The sequence below is a fragment of the Manacus candei genome, unplaced genomic scaffold (assembly GCF_025592945.1).
Source record: "Manacus candei isolate 608988 ecotype Guabito, Panama unplaced genomic scaffold, ASM2559294v1 h1tg000315l, whole genome shotgun sequence".
In the NCBI taxonomy this organism is placed as follows: Eukaryota; Metazoa; Chordata; class Aves; order Passeriformes; family Pipridae; genus Manacus; species Manacus candei.
The window spans coordinates 1-16185 of NW_026138363.1; the positions used below are offsets into that span (position 1 = coordinate 1).

Consider the following 16185-nt stretch of genomic DNA (forward strand, 5'->3'; position numbering starts at 1 on the left):
CAGGACCCACCCCCGGGGGGCACCGGAGCAGGGGGGGGGGAACAGTGGAAAAGGGGGTGGGAGACACTCCTGGGGGGGGCTGGAATGAAAAATACAGCGTTAATTAGTGATTGATTAGGGATTGGAACCATTAATGAGTGATTGGAGTCGTTAATGGGGGATTTGGGGTGATTGGGGTCAGCAGGACCTGCTCCCGGAGACACCGGAGCAGGGACAGGAAGGGGGGCAGAGACCCTGCTGGGGGGGCTGGGAGGGAAAAAACACAGATAATTAACCATTAATTAGGGATTGGGACCGTTAATTAGCAACTGAGAGGGTTAACGAGCGATCGGAACCAATACCGGGGTTTTTCACCCCAATTCCAGCCCCTGCCCTCCGTGCTCTCGGGCATCAGGAGGCACAGAAACCCCCCCGAGCCGCCCCAGTTTTGGTAATTGAGCCCCTGATTCGGGGATTTCTCCCCGGTTTTGACGATTTTCGTCCCGTTTTAGCGATTTTTGCTGCCATTTCCCGTTTTTCCCCAATTTTTGTGTTTTTTCCCCCCAAATCCGACACCTACCCTGGCTGGTGTCGGGTGGCAGGCGGCAGACCTGCCTAACCTCCTGATTTACCCCCAGTTTCAGGATTTTACCCCCATTTTTGGGGATTTTTGCCCTGTTTTAACGATTTTCTCCCCGATTTTCTCCCCGATTTCCCTATTTTTTCCCAAATCTGTGGTATTTCACCCAATTTGGGTACCCACCCTGGCTGGTGTCCGGGGGCAGCCGGCAGACCTGCCTAACCTCCTGATTCACCCCCAATTTCAGGATTTTATCCCCCATTTTTGACGATTTTCTCCCCGATTTCCCGTTTTCTCCCCGATTTCCCGTTTTCTCCCCGTTTTTTCCCAATTTTGGGGTATTTCACCCCAATTTTCACACCTACCCTGGCTGGTGTCGGGTGGCAGCCGGCAGACCTGCCTAACCTCCTGATTCACCCCCAGTTTCAGGATTTTATCCCCGTTTTTGACGCTTTTTGCCCCGTTTTGACAATTTTTGTCACGATTTTCCCGTTTTTTCCCAATTTTGGGGTATTTCACCCCAAATCCGACACCTACCCTGGCTGGTTGTCGGGCGGCAGCTGGCAGACCTGCCTAATCTCCTGATTTACCCCCAATTTCAGTATTTTATCCCCATTTTTGACGATTTTTGCCCCGATTTCCCGTTTTTCTCCCGATTTCCCATTTTTTCCCAATTTCTCTATTTTTCACCCCAAATCCGACACCTACCCTGGCTGGTGTCCGGGGCAGCCGGCAGACCTGCCTAACTCCTGATTCACCCCCAGTTTCAGGATTTTACCCCCATTTTTGACGATTTTCGCCCCGATTTCCCGTTTTCTCCCCGATTTCCCGTTTTCTCCCCATTTTTTCCAAATCCGTGGTATTTCACCCCAATTTGGGTACCCACCCTGGCTGGTGTCCGGGGTCCGGGGGCAGCCGGCAGACCTGCCTGCACATGCCGACGAAGGCGTGGTAGAACCTGGTGAGCTCCTGGTCCGAGCGGCGCTCGAGCCCCGCCAGGGCCCGGAACCTCCCCCAGCGGAACCTTCCGGAAGGGGCGTCCAGCTCCACCCCGAACGTCGAGGCCACGCGCAGGAAATCCGACTGCTCCCGGCGGCTCCACCTGCGGGAGCACAAAAAACGGGGGGAGAAAGCGAGGAAATGGGAAAAAATGGGAAAAAATGGGGAAAAATGGCGAAAAATGGTGAAAAACAGGAAAAAACGGCAAAAAAATCCTCCCAAATACACCCAGAAGTGACAGGAAAACACCCAGAAATGCCCCCAATCCGACTGCTCCCGACAGCTCCACCTGCGGGAGCACAAAAAACGGGGGGAGAAAGCGAGGAAATGGGAAAAAATGGGGAAAAAATGGTGAAAAACGGGAAAAAACGGCAAAAAAATCCTCCAAAATACACCCAGAAGTGACAGGAAAACACCCAGAAATGCCCCCAGTCCGACTGCTCCCGGCGGCTCCACCTCGGGAGTCCCAAAAAATGGGGTGAGAAGGTGAAGAAAATGGGAAAAAATGGGAAAAAACGGTGAAAAATGGGAAAAAAATGACAAAAAACGGCAAAAAAAAAGGCAAAAAACACCCAGAAATGACAGAAAAACACCCAGAAATGCCCCCCAATCCGACTGCTCCCGACAGCTCCACCTGCGGGAGCACAAAAAACGGGGTGAGAAAGCGAGAAAATGGGAAAAAATGGGAAAAACGGTGAAAAAATGGTGAAAAATGGAAAAAAAATGGTGAAAAACGACTCAAAAATACCCAAAAATGGCAAAAAAACCACCCAGAAATCCCCCCAAGCCGACTGCTCGCGGCGGCTCCACCTGGGGGAGCACAAAAAACGGGGGGAGAAAGCAAAGAAATGGGAAAAAATGGGAAAAAATGGGGAAAAAATGGTGAAAAACGGGAAAAAAACGACTCAAAAATACCCAAAAATGGCAAAAAAACCCCCCAGAAATGCCCCAAATCCGACTGCTTGCGCCAGATCCACCTGGGGAATCCCAAGAAACGGGGTGAGAAGGTGAAGAAATGGGAAAAAATGGGGAAAAAATACAAAGAAATGGGAAAAAACGTCGAAAAACGGTGAAAAAGGCAAAAAAAAAAAACCCAAAACACCCAGAAATGATAGAAAACCACCCAAAAATCCCCCCAATCCGACTGCTCGTGGCAGTTCCACCTGGAGATGAGGGAAAAACCGGGGTGAGAAGGCAAAGAAATGGGAAAAACGGGGAAAAAAGGGGGAAAATGGCAAAAAAGGGCAAAAACCATCACAAAGCACCAAAAAACGACGGGTTTGGGGGCTTTTCCCCCAAAACCAAGACAAAAAACCCAATTCTGGAGTCCCTAAACCCTAAAAACTCCCAAATCTGGAGGTCCTGAACCCCAAAATAACCCAAAATCACCCCAAAACCCACATCAGGAAGGTCCTGGAAGGGCAATAAAGGCACCACCAACGACCCAAAACCAGCAGATTTCGGGGTTTTCCCCCAAAAACCGAGACAAAACCCCTCATTTCGGAATCCCTAAACCCTAAAAATATTAATTCTGGGGGTCCCGAACCCCAAAACAACCCAAAACAACCCAAAACAACCCCAAAACCCCACATCAGGAAGGTCCTGGAAGGGCAATAAATGCACAACAAACCACCTAAAAACGTCAAAATTTGACCCTTTTTCCCCCCCAAAAAAACCCACCTGGGGGTTTTCGACCCCCCCGGACCCGAATTTGGGGGTCCCGACCCCCAAAAAACCCCCAAACCCCCCAAAAACTCACCTCTGCTGCTTGTCCCGCCCCCGGCGCTGCCTCCTCCTCTCCCCGGGCGGGTTCGGGGGCTGAGGGGGCGGGGCCTGCGCCGGAGGGGGCGGGTCCCCCCGAGGCCCCGCCCCTCCCCTCTGCAGCGCGCCAATCAGGCGGCGGAAGCGGGCGGTGAGGGCGGAGCCGGTGGGCCAGGGGGGCGGGGCCTCCGAGGAGGGCGGGGCAGGGGCGGGGGGGCCTGGAAAAGGGGGAGGGGCAAAGAAAAAAAGGGGTTATGGGGCAGTTTGGGGGTTTTGGGGGGGTCTTGGGGGGTTTTGGGGGGGTTTGGGGGATTTTTGGGGGTATTTTGGGGTATTTTGGGGGATTTGGGATGCTTTGAGGGTTTGGGGCATTTTGAGGATTTTTGGGGGTATTTTTGGGTGTTTTGGGGTATTTTTGGGGGGTTTGGGGGGTTTTGGGGGGATTTCAGGCATTTTTGGGCCATTTTTGGGTACATGGGGGTTGGGGGTATTTTTAGGGGTACTTTGGGGTGTTTTGGGGTATTTTGGGGATTTTTGGGGGATTTGGGGGCATTTTGGGGCTTGGGGGATTTTGGGGATTTTTAGGGGAATATTTTTAGGTGTTTTGGGGTCTTTTTGGGGGGTTGGGGTGTTTTGGGGGGATTTGGTGGATTTTTGGGCCATTTTGGGGTATTTGGGGGTTTGGGGGTATTTTTGGGGTACTTCGGGGTGTTTTGGGCTATCTTGGGGTATTTTGGGGTATTTGGATATTTCTGGATATTTTTTGGATATTTTTGGGTATTTTGGATATTTTTTGGTATTTTTGGAGGGGTGTTTTGGGGTGTTTTGGGGCATTTTGGGGTATTTTGGGGATTGGGGCAGTTTGAGGTATTCTGGGGGGGTTTGGGGGATTTTTGGGATATTTTGGGGGTATTTTGGGGTGGTTTGGGGGCATTTGGGGTGTTTTGGGGTATTTTGGGGATTGGGGGGTGTTTGAGATATTTTGGGGCGTTTTGGGGTATTTTGGGGATATTTTTGGGACCTTTTGGGGTTATTTTTGGGGGGGGCTGGGGGGATATTTTTGGGGGTATTTTTGGGGGTATTTTGGGTAATTTTTTAGGGCCTTTTTAGGGATTATTTTTTGGATTTTTTGGGTTATTTCCAGAGGGATTTGGGGACGTTTTTTGGGGTGGATTTGGGGTTTGTTTTTTTCCTTTACCTTCCTCCCCGTCCACCACCGAAATCTCCTCGTCCAGCCCGGCCAGGGGGTCACTCTGAGGGGGTCAAAGGTCACAGAAAGGTCACCCCAGACCCCCCCAATTTTTCCTGTGACACTTTAAACGATTTTAACCCCAATTTTGGGCGTTTTCCCCCCAATTTTTTACCTCCTCAGCCCCCCCCGGGGCCGGTTTGTACTCGGGGTCCTCGGGGTCCTTGTCGAAGTCCGGCCTGGGGGAGAGAGAAAAACCCCAAAATCGGCTCAAAAGGACCCAAAAACGAGCAGAACGACCCGGAATTGCCCAAAACGGGGCAGTTTGAGCCCAAAAGGTGCCTCAGCCCGAGGGGTGAACTCAGCCCGGCCCCGGGGCCGGTCGGTATTAGCATGGCTGGGTCATCAGGGGCACCCAATTTGGGGGGAAAACACCAAAAATGGGGGGTTTGGGGGGTCTGGGATGGGAAAAGACCCCAAAAACGGGGGTTTTGGGGCATTAAAGGGGGACAGACCCCAGAAATGGGGCTGGAAATCAGCACAAAACCCCCCAAAAACGTGTCCAGACCCCCCAAAACCGGCTCAGAAACCCCCAAAACCCCCTGAAATCCCCCCCAAAAACCTCAAACCTCCCCAAATCCCCCCCAAAACCAACTCAGAAACCCCCAAAACCCCCCGAATTCCCCCCCCAACAGCCTTAAATTCCCCAAAATTAATTCAAATCCCCCCCAAACCACCTCAAATCACCCCCAAATCCCCCCAAATTACCTCAAATTCCCCTCAAATCCCCCCCAAACCACCTCAAATTCCCCCAAATTAATTCAAATCCCCCCCAAATTCCCCCAAAAACCCCCCGAAATCCCCCCCAACCTCCTCAAATCCCCCCCAAACCCCCCTCAAACCACCTCAACCCCCCCAAATTAATTCAAAACCCCCCCAAATCAACCCAACCCCCCCCAAATTCCCCCCAAACTCACCCCCAAAACCCCCCCAAACCTGACAAAATCCCCCCCAAATGAATTCAAATCCCCTCCCAAACCAACCCAAACCCCCCCAAATTAATTCAAATCCCCCCCAAATTCCCCCAAATCCCCCCCAAACATCCCAAACTCCCCCCAGACCCCCCCCAAATCCCCCCAAACCTCCCAAAATCCCCCCCCAAATTAATTCAAATCCCCCCCAAACCACCTCAAACCAACCCCAAACCCCCCAAATTAATCCAAATCCCCCCCAAATTAATTCAAATACCCCCCATTTTTTGGGGGGGGGTCACTCACCCCTCGGGCCCCTCCAGCCTCTGCTCGGCCGCCACGGCCCCGGCGTCGGGACCCCCGGCCTTGGCCAGGAAACACAGGGCGGGGTCTGCCCTCATCGTGTGGTACCTCTCGTAGCCTGGGGGGACCCAAAATCACCCCAAAAATCAGAGCCAGGACCCCCAAAAACCACCCCAAAAATCCCCTTCAAATCCCACCAAAAACATCCCTAAAACGGCCCCAAAAACACCCCAAAACTAGACCCAAAATCAGCCCCAGGACCCCAAAAATCAGAGCCAGGACCCCCAAAAACCCCTCTGAAACCACCCCTTCAAATCCGAACAAAACCACCCCAAAATCACCCCAAAAATCAGAGCCAGGACCCCCAAACCCCCCCCCAAAACCCATAGTCAAATGCTATCACAAACACCCCCAAAAACACCCCAAAAATCACACCCAGGACCCCCAAAAACCCCCCTCATCGTGTGGTACCTCTCGTAGCCTGGGGGGACCCAAAAACATCCCAAAAATCAGAGCCAGGACCCCCAAAAACACCCCCAAAACCCCCCTCATCGTGTGGTACCTCTCGTAGCCTGGGGACCCCAAAAACACCCCAAAAACACCCCAAAATCAGAACCAGAACCCCCAAAAACCACCCCAAAAATCCCCTTCAAACCCCACCAAAAACATCCCTAAATTGGCCCCAAAAACACCCCAAAATCACACCCAGGACCCCCAAAAACCTCCCCAAAAACATCCTCATCGTGTGGTACCTCTCGTAGCCTGAGAACCCCAAAATCACCCCAAAATCAGAGCCAGGACCCCCAAAAACACCCCAAAACCCCACAAGTCCCCCCAAATCCCCCAAAATCCACCTCAAATCCCCCTTCAGCCCCCCCAAACCCACCTCAAATCTCCCCAAATCCCCCCCAGGACCCCCCAAACCCCCCCAAAATCACCTCAAATCCCCCCAAAACCCCCCAAAATCCACCTCAAATCCCCCCAGATCCCCCCAGGACCCCCTAAAAGCCCCCAAATCCCCCTCAAACCCCTCCAGGACCCCCCAAATCCACTTCAAATCCCCCCCAGGTCCCCCCAAGACCCCCCAAATTCCCCCAAATCCCCCCAAACCCCCCTCAAACCTCCCCAAAATCCCCCCAAATCCTCCCCAAATCCCCCTCAAACCCCCCCAAACCCACCTCAAATCCCCCCAGATCCCCCCAAAACCCCCCAAACCCACCTCAAATCTCCCCAAATCCCCCCAATCCCCCCCAGGACCCCCCCAATCCTCCCCAAAACCACCTCAAATCTCCCCAGATCCCCCCAAATCCTTCCCAAAACCCCCTCAAATTCCCCCAAATCCCCCCCCAAACCTCCCAATCCCCCCAAAATCACCTCAAATCCCCCAACCCCTCCCTCAAATCCCTCCAAACCCACCTCAAATCTCCCCAAACCCCCCCAAAACCCCCCAAATTCCCCCAAATCCCCCTCAAACCTCCCCAAATCCCCCCAGGACCCCCCAAATCCTCCCCAAATCCACCTTAAACCCCCCAAAATCCCCCACAGGACCCCCCAAATCCCCCCAAGTCCCCCCAGGGCCCCCCCAATTCCCCTCAAATCCCCCCAAATCCCCCCAAATCCCCCTCAACTCCCTCCAAATCCCCCTCAAATGCCCCCAAACCCACCTCAAATCCCCCCCCAAGATCCCCCCAAAACCCCCCCAAATCCACCTCAAATCCCCCCAGGACCCCCCAAATCTCCCCAGATCCCCCCAAATCCCCCCAAATCCACTTCAAATCCCCCCAAACCCACCTCAAACCTCCCCAAATCCCCCCAAATCCCCCCAAGAAACCCCCCAACCCCCCCCTGCCCCCCCATCCCCCCCTCACCGTGTTTGAAGACCCCCAAAAGCAGCGACTTGTCGGCCTCGGGGTCCCACCAGGCCGAGGGCACCTCCAGCTGCTCCACCAGGGGCACCCACACCCGGATCTCACTGGAAAAAACCCAAAATTGGGTCAAAAACACCAAAAATTGGGTTAAAAAAACCAAAATTGGGTTAAAAACCCAAAAATTGGGTTAAAACCCCCAAAAATGGGGTCAGGGCACCTCCAGCTGCTCCACCAGGGGCACCCAGACCCTGATCTCACTGAAAAACGGGGTTAAAAACATGAAAATTGGGTTAAAAACCCCAAAAATCGGGTTAAAAACCCCAAAATTGGGTTAAAAACCCCAAAAAGGGTCTAGTGGATCCCAAATCCCCCCAAAAAGGGTCTGGGGGATCCCAAATACCCCCAAAAAGGGTCTAAAAACCCCCAAATTCCCCCCAAAAAGGGTCTGGGAAACCCCAAATTCCCCCAAAAAGGGTCTGGGAAACCCCAAATTCCCCCAAAAAGGGTCTGGAAAACCCCAAATCCCCCCAAAACCCCCCCAAAAAGGGTCTGGGACCCATAAAAAAGGGTCTAGAAAACCCCAAATCCCCCCAAAAAGTGTCTGGGACCCCCAAAATTCCCCAAAAAAGGGTCTGGTGGATCCCAAATCCCCCCAAAAAGGGTCTGGAACACCCCAAATTCTCCCCAAAAAGGGTCTGGGAAACCCCAAATCCCCCCAAATCCCCCCAAAAAAGTGTCTGGAAAACCCCAAATCCCCCAAAAAGGGCCTGGTGGATCCCAAATCCCCCCAAATCCCCCCAAAAAGGGTCTGGGACCCCCCAAAAAGGGTCTGGTGGATCCCAAATCCCCCCAAATCCCCCCAAAAAGGGTCTGGAAAACCCCAAATCCCCCCAAAAAGGGTCTGGAAAACCCCAAATCCCCCCAAAAAGGGTCTGAAAAACCCCAAATCCCCCCAAATCCCCCCAAAAAGGGTCTGGGACCCCCCAAAAAGGGTCTGGTGGATCCCAAATCCCCCCAAAATCCCCCCAAAAAGGGTCTGGAAAACCCCAAATCCCCCCAAAAAGGGCCTGGTGGATCCCAAATCCCCCCAAAAAGGGTTTGGTGGATCCCAAACCCCCCCAAAACCCCCCAAAAAAAGCGTCTGGAAAACCCAAAATCCCCCCAAAATCCCCCTAAAAAGTGTCTAAAAAAACCCAAACCCCCCAAAAAAAGTGTCTGGAAAACCCCAAATCCCCCCAAATCCCCCCAAAAAGGGTCTGGAAAACCCCAAATTCCCCCCAAAAAGGGTCTAAAAACCCCCAAATTCCCCCCAAAAAGGGTCTGGGAAACCCCAAATCCCCCCAAAAAAAGTGTCTGGAAAACCCCAAATCCCCCCGAAATCCCCCCAAAAAAGGGTCTGGAAAACCCCAAATCCCCCCAAAATCCCCCAAAAAAGTGTCTGGAAAACCCCAAATCCCCCCAAAAAGGGCCTGGTGGATCCCAAATCCCCCCAAATCCCCCCAAAAAGGGTCTGGGACCCCCCAAAAAGGCTCTGGTGGATCCCAAATCCCCCCCAAATCCCCCCAAAAAGGGTTTGGTGGATCCCAAATCCCCCCAAAATCCCCCAAAAAGGGTCTGGAAAACCCCAAATCCCCCCAAATCCCCCCCAAAAAGGGTCTGGAACTCCCCAAATCCCCCCAAAAATTGCCTGGAAACCCCCAAAACCCCCCAAATGCCCCCCAAACCCCCCCTCACCTGGCGGGGGTCCCGGCGAGCACCTTGGGGGCCTCGTCGCCGAGGACGTCGTGGTGCAGGAAGTGGAGCATCCGCACCCTCAGCAGCACCCTGGGACCCAAAATCCCCCAAATTCACCCCAAATCCGGGCCGGGAGCCCAAAAACGGCGCTTTTCGCCCCAGATTTGGGGTCCCAAAACCCCCTGAAATTTCACCCCAAACCCCACCCCAAATCCAGGGGTTTTTCACCCAAACCCCACCGGTTTCACTCGCTCCAAATTCGGACTTTTTTTTTCCCCAATTTTGGGTTTTTCACCCCAAAACTCCATTTTTTCCCAAATTTCGGGTTTTTTTCCCAAAATCGTGGGTTTTTTGCCCCAAGTCTCTGAGGTTCCCCCTCAAACCTCACCGACTCCCCCCCCCCAAATTCAGGGTTCAGGTTGCAAAACCTTTTCAGCACAAATTCGGGGTTTAAATCCCAAAATCCACCGTTTTCACCCCAAAATGGTGTTTTTTCCCAAAATCGCTGCTTTTCACCCTAAATCTCACTCAGAGCACCGGTGTCAGAAGTGTTTCCCACCCCCCTTGCCCTGGCAGAGCCCTCCAGGGCTGCCACCCTAAATTCAACTGTTTTTTTTCCCAAAAATCGTGTTTTTTTCCCAAATCTTGAATTTTTGCAAAAAAACCCCATTTTTCCCCAAATTTTGGATGTTTCACCCCAAATTCCGGGCTGGAACCCCAAATCTCAAACCTTCTGCCCCAAACTCCAAAGTTTCCCTCTCATATCTCACAGACTTGCACCTCAAATACGGGTTTTTTTGCCCGAATTCGGGGGTTTTTGCCCCAAATCCAATTTTTGCCCAAAATCGCCGTTTTTGGCCCCAAATCTCACTTGCTGCACTGGTGCCGGAGGTGTTTCCGGTAGCCCTCGTCCTGGAACAGCCCCTCGGGGTTGTGTCTCCCACATTGGGGGGGTTTTTTGCCCGAATTGGGGGGTTTTTGCCCCCAATCCAATTTTTGCCCAAAATCGCCGTTTTTCGCCCCAAATCTCACTTGCTGCACTGGTGCCGGAGGTGTTTCCGGTAGCCCTCGTCCTGGAACAGCCCCTCGGGGTTGTGTCTCCCACATTGGGGGGGGTTTTTGCCCGAATTCAGAGGTTTTTGCCCCAAATCCAATTTTTGCCCAAAATCGCCGTTTTTGGCCCCAAATCTCACTTGCTGCACTGGTGCCGGAGGTGTTTCCGGTAGCCCTCGTCCTGGAACAGCCCCTCGGGGTTGTGTCTCCGCAGCCACTCGGCCTGGGGGGGGTCCAGGGGGGGGAGGGGCTTCGGCTTCTTCCCCTTCCGGCCCCGCGGGATGGGGGCGGGGGCGGGGCCTGGAAATGGGGGGAAAAAGGGGGAAAACGGTCAAAAACGGGGGGGATGGGAGGGAAAGAGGGAAAAATAACGGGAAAGCTCCCGAAATAGGGCAGAAAATGCAGGAAAAAAGGGGGAGAAACGGGGGAAAATTCGGGAAAAAAGAGACAAAAAGAGGGGAAAAAAAAGGGGGAAATTGGGGAAAAAATGGGGAAAAACGGGGGAAAAAGGGGAGGAAATATGGAGGGAAATGGGGAAAAATAAGGAGGAATGGGAAAAAAGGGAAAATGGAAGAAACGGGGGGAAAAAGTGAAAAAATGGAGGGAAATGGGGAGAAAAAGAGTAAAATGGGGGAAAACGAGGGAAAAGGGGGAAAATGAGGGAAAATGGGGGAAAATGAGGGAAAAATGGGGGAAAATAGGGAAAACAAGGAATAAAGGGGGAAAAGGGTGAAAAAAGGGAGGAAAATGGGGGAAAAATGGGAGAAAAATGGGGAAAAATAGTGAAAAATGGGGAAAAATAGTGAAAAATGGGGAAAATGGGGAAAAAGGGGGAAAATTGGAGAAAATGGGGGAAAACAGAAGGAAAATGGGGGAAAATAAGGAAAAAAGGAGGAAAAATAAGGAAAAATGGGGGGAAAATAAGGAAAAAATGGGGGAAAATAAGGAAAAATGGGAGGGAAAATAAGGAAAAATGGGGGGAAATGTGGGAAAACCAAGAGAAAAGAGGAAATCAGGGAAAAGACAAAAAAAACGAGGGGAAAGAGTAACAAAGTGGAGGAAAAGAGCGAAAAACAGCAAAAATGGAGCAAAATTGTGGAAAGAGGATTAAGAAATGGGGAAAAACGGAAAAAAAGCAAAAAAAAGATGAAAAAATGAAGAAATAGTAACAAGGAGGAGAAAAAAGATGAGAAAAGGGAAAAAGCAGTAAAAAGAAGGAAAAAAAGATGAGAAGAGGAAAAAACAGTAAAAAGAAGGAAAAAAACGATGGGAAAAAGAAAAAGATGAAGAAATGAAGGAAACAGAAAAAAATGAAAAAAGGATTAAAAAAAATAGGGTAAAATAGGAAAGAAATGGGGGAAGGGAAAGAAAATGGGGTCGGAATGACCCAAACTGCCCCAAAATGGGGCTGGAAGGGCCTAAAACGGCCCCAAAATGGGGCTGGAACCCCCCAAAACGCCCAAAAATGGGGCTGGAACCCCCCAAAACGTCCCAAAATGGGGCTGGAAGTGCCCAAACGGCCCCAAAATGGATCTGGAACCCCCCAAACGGCCCCAAAATGGGGCTGGAACCCCCCAAAACGCCCCAAAATGGGGCTGGAACAACCCAAACCGCCCCAAAATGGGTCTGGACCCCCCAAATGGCCCCAAAATGGGGCTGGAACGGCCCAAACGGCCTCAAAATGGGGCTGGAACCCCCCAAAGTGCCCTAAAATGGGGTTGGACCCCCCCAAACGGCCCCAAAATGGGTCTGGAACCCCCCAAACCGCCCCAAAATGGGGCTGGAACCCCCCCAAACGGCCCCAAAATGGGGCTGGAACCCCCCAAACGGCCCCAAAATGGGGCTGGAACCCCCCAAAATGGGGCTGGAACCCCCCAAAATGTCCCAAAATGGGGCTGGAAGTGCCCAAACGGCCCCAAAATGGATCTGGAACCCCCCAAACGGCCCCAAAATGGGGCTGGAACCCCCCAAACGGCCCCAAAATGGGGCTGGAACCCCCCAAACGGCCCCAAAATGGGTCTGGACCCCCCCAAAGCGCCCCCCTGGGGGGTCTCACCGGCGTGGGCGTGGGGCGGGCGGGCGCGGCCGTTCTCGGGGGGGGCCACGAGGGCCCAGGCGAAGGCCCGCACGGCCTCGTCGCCGCGGAAGTGCAGGAGGCAGAAGAGCAGGATGGCCCGGCAGATGCTCTCCACGTCCCGCTCCGACAGCCGACGCTTGAACCGGCCCTGCGCCACCATCTCCCGCCAGCGGCCCCACCTGGGGGGGGGGGGACAGGGTCAATGGGGGGCAACAGGGGCAACGGGGGGGCAACGGGGGGGTCAACATGGTCAACGGGGGCAATGGGGGTCAACAAGGTCAATGAGAGGTCAACACGGTCAATGGGGACAACGGGGGGGTCAACGTGGTCAACGGGGGGTCAACATGGTCAATGGGGGCAATGGGGGGTCAACAGGAGCAATGGAGGGTCAACATGGTCAATGGGGGCAATGGGGGGTCAACAGGAGCAATGGAGGGTCAACATGGTCAATGGGGGCAATGGGGGGTCAACAAGGGATCAATACGGTCAATGAGAGGTCAACATGGTCAATGGGGGCAACGGGGGGGTCAACGTGGTCAATGGAGGCAACGGGGGGTCAACAGGAGTAATGGAGGGTCAACACGGTCAACGGGGGCAATGGGGGGTCAACGGGGTGTCAACACGGTCAATGAGAGGTCAACATGGTCAATGGGGGCAACGGGGGGTCAAGGGGGGCAACAAGGGGTCAACAGGAGCAATGGAGAGTCAACACTGTCAATGGGGGGTCAACAAGGGGTCAACACGGTCAATGAAAGGTCAACATAGTCAATGGGGGCAACAGTGAGTCAACAGGGGCAATGGGGGGTCAACGGGGGATCAACACAGTCAATGGGGAGTCAACCCGGTCAGTGGGGGCAATGAGCGGTCAATGGGGGGGTCAACATGGACAATGGGGGCAAGGAGTGGTCAACAAGGGGTCAACACAGTCAATGGGGGCAACGGGGAGACAACGGGGGGTCAATGGAAAGTCAACAGGAGCAATGGGGGGGTCAACACGGTTAATGGGGGCAACGAGGGGTCAACGGAGGTTCGACACCACCAACGGGAGCGACGAGGGGGTCAACACGGTCAATGGGAGGTCAACAAGGTCAACGGGGGCAATGACGGGTCAACGCAGGTTCAACACCACCAATGGGAGCAACAGGGGGGTCAACACCATCAATGGGAGGTCAACAAGGTCAACGGGGGCAATGGGGGGTCAACGGGGTGTCAACGGGGCCAACATTGCTCAACGGGGTCAACGAGGGGCTCGACACGGTCAACGGGGCCAACGGGGTCAACGAGGGGCTCGACACGGTCAACGGGGTCAACGGGGTCAACGAGGGGCTCCACACGGTCAACGGGCCCAAGGGAAGGCGCCCGCCCAGCCCTCCCCTCACCCGTAGACCATGAGGCTCTTCTCGACGCGGAAGCAGTCGGTGCGGCCGTAGGGGCCCCCCCCGGCCTGCTGGGGCTGGGGGGGCTGCTGCTGGTGGTGGTGCTGGTGGTGGTGCCGGCGGGTGCCGCGGGCGCTGCCGGTGCCGCGCTCCAGGCGCTGCTCGAGGTCGTCGTCGCTCTCCAGGTCGGAGAACTCGACCAGGTCGTCGTCGCGCAGGGTGCTGAAGTGGCGCGTCTGCTTCCGCACCCGCGGCGTGTCGATCACCAGCGTGTTCTGGGGGGACACCCACCCGCTTTAGGGCGTGGCCAGAGGGGCGGGGACACGCCCCCCCCAGGCCACGCCCCCCGGGCCACGCCCTGGCGAGCCCCACCTTGCTGTTGAGCAGCTCCAGGTCCAGGTCGGCCTTCTTGGCCCACTTCTGCCAGAAGTTGGGGTCGTCCAGCGCGATGTCCGGGCGGTTCTCCGACGCCACGAAGCTCGCCTGGAGGGGAAGGGGGCGTGGCCGGGGTCAGAGCGGGCGTGGCCAGGTCAGAGGGGGCGTGGACACGGTTAAAAGGGGCGTGGTCGGGGTCAGAGGGGGCGTGGCCATGGTTAAAAGGGGCGTGGTCGGGTCAGGGGGGGCATGGACACGGTTAAAAGGGGTGTGGTCGGGGTCAGAGGGAGCGTGGTCACGGTTAAAAGGGGCGTGGTCGGGGTGAAAAGGATGTGATCTCGATGGTGATGGTCCCTCATTAATTAATTAATTATTAATTAATCACCTTGGCGAAGGTGGATCCCTTGCCCTCGCTCTTCATGGTGGTGGTCCCTCATTAATTAATTAATCCTTAATTAACTAATTACCTTGGCGAAGGTTGACCCCTTGCCCTCGCTCTCGATGGTGATGGTGGTGGTCCCTCATTAGTTAATTAACCATTAATTACCTTGGCGAAGGTGGAGCCCTTGCCCTCGCTCTCGATGGTGATGGTGGTGGTCCCTCATTAATTAATTACCCATTAATCAGTTAATTACCTTGGCAAACGTTGACCCCTTGCCCTCGCTCTCGATGGTGATGGTGGTGGTCCCTCATTAATTAATTAACTAATTACCTTGGCGAAGGTGGAGCCCTTGCCCTCGCTCTCGATGGTGATGGTGGTGGTCCCTCATTAATTAATTAACTAATTACCTTGGCGAAGGTGGAGCCCTTGCCCTCGCTCTCGATGGTGATGGTGGTGGTCCCTCATTAATTAATTAACTAATTACCTTGGCGAAGGTTGACCCCTTGCCCTCGCTCTCGATGGTGATGGTGGTGGTCCCTCATTAGTTAATTAACCATTAATTACCTTGGCGAAGGTGGATCCCTTGCCCTCGCTCTCGATGGTGATGGTGGTGGTCCCTCATTAGTTAATTAACCATTAATTACCTTGGCGAAGGTGGAGCCCTTGCCCTCGCTCTCGATGGTGATGGTGGTGGTCCCTCATTAGTTAATTAACCATTAATTACCTTGGCGAAGGTGGAGCCCTTGCCCTCGCTCTTGATGGTGATGGTGGTGGTCCCTCATTAGTTAATTAACCATTAACCAGTTAATTACCTTGGCGAAGGTGGATCCCTTGCCCTCGCTCTCGATGGTGATGGTGGTGGTCCCTCATTAGTTAATTAACCATTAATTACCTTGGCGAAGGTGGATCCCTTGCCCTCGCTCTCGATGGTGATGGTGGTGGTCCCTCATTAGTTAATTAACCATTAATTACCTTGGCGAAGGTTGACCCCTTGCCCTCGCTCTCGATGGTGATGGTGGTGGTCCCTCATTAGTTAATTAACCATTAATTACCTTGGCGAAGGTGGATCCCTTGCCCTCGCTCTCGATGGTGATGGTGGTGGTCCCTCGTTAGTTAATTAACCATTAATTACCTTGGCGAAGGTGGATCCCTTGCCCTCGCTCTCGATGGTGATGGTGGTGGTCCCTCGTTAGTTAATTAACCATTAATTACCTTGGCGAAGGTGGAGCCCTTGCCCTCGCTCTCGATGGTGATGGTGGTGGTCCCTCGTTAGTTAATTAACCATTAATTACCTTGGCGAAGGTGGAGCCCTTGCCCTCGCTCTCGATGGTGATGGTGGTGGTCCGGCGCAGCAGGATCTGGTCGATGTCCTCCTCGCAGAACTTGGCGCCCTCGTCGTCCTCGTCCATGATGGCGGCGTAGGCGCCCTTGCGCAGCAGGTCCTCGATCTCCTTCTTGGAGAACTGCTGGATCTGCTCGGGGAGCCTCCCGCCCTCAGGGACCCAACCGGGGGCTGCCGACCCGCGGGGGACCCAACT

The 16185-nt window shown here is 53.9% G+C and overlaps 1 protein-coding gene and 1 long non-coding RNA gene across 2 annotated transcripts in view; both read right to left on the reverse strand.

The window, feature by feature from the left end:
* Window positions 1-1445: 1445 nt before the first annotated feature.
* Window positions 1446-16185, reverse strand: part of LOC127465117 (chromodomain-helicase-DNA-binding protein 8-like) — a gene marked incomplete at both ends in the record, with an annotated part of 32539 nt that continues 17799 nt past the window's right edge. Inside the window, 12 exon segments of the mRNA XM_051775581.1 lie at window positions 1446-1661; window positions 3318-3537; window positions 4518-4572; window positions 4684-4747; window positions 5786-5900; window positions 7651-7754; window positions 9385-9474; window positions 10578-10737; window positions 12494-12693; window positions 13894-14165; window positions 14263-14373; window positions 15940-16119. Coding sequence (XP_051631541.1) covers window positions 1446-1661; window positions 3318-3537; window positions 4518-4572; window positions 4684-4747; window positions 5786-5900; window positions 7651-7754; window positions 9385-9474; window positions 10578-10737; window positions 12494-12693; window positions 13894-14165; window positions 14263-14373; window positions 15940-16119 — 1787 coding nt within the window.
* Window positions 14882-15830, reverse strand: LOC127465116 (uncharacterized). The gene is made up of 3 exons (XR_007901848.1): window positions 15780-15830; window positions 15292-15371; window positions 14882-14900 (listed from the first exon to the last, which is right to left on the reverse strand). It is a non-coding gene; the product is annotated as an uncharacterized LOC127465116 (long non-coding RNA).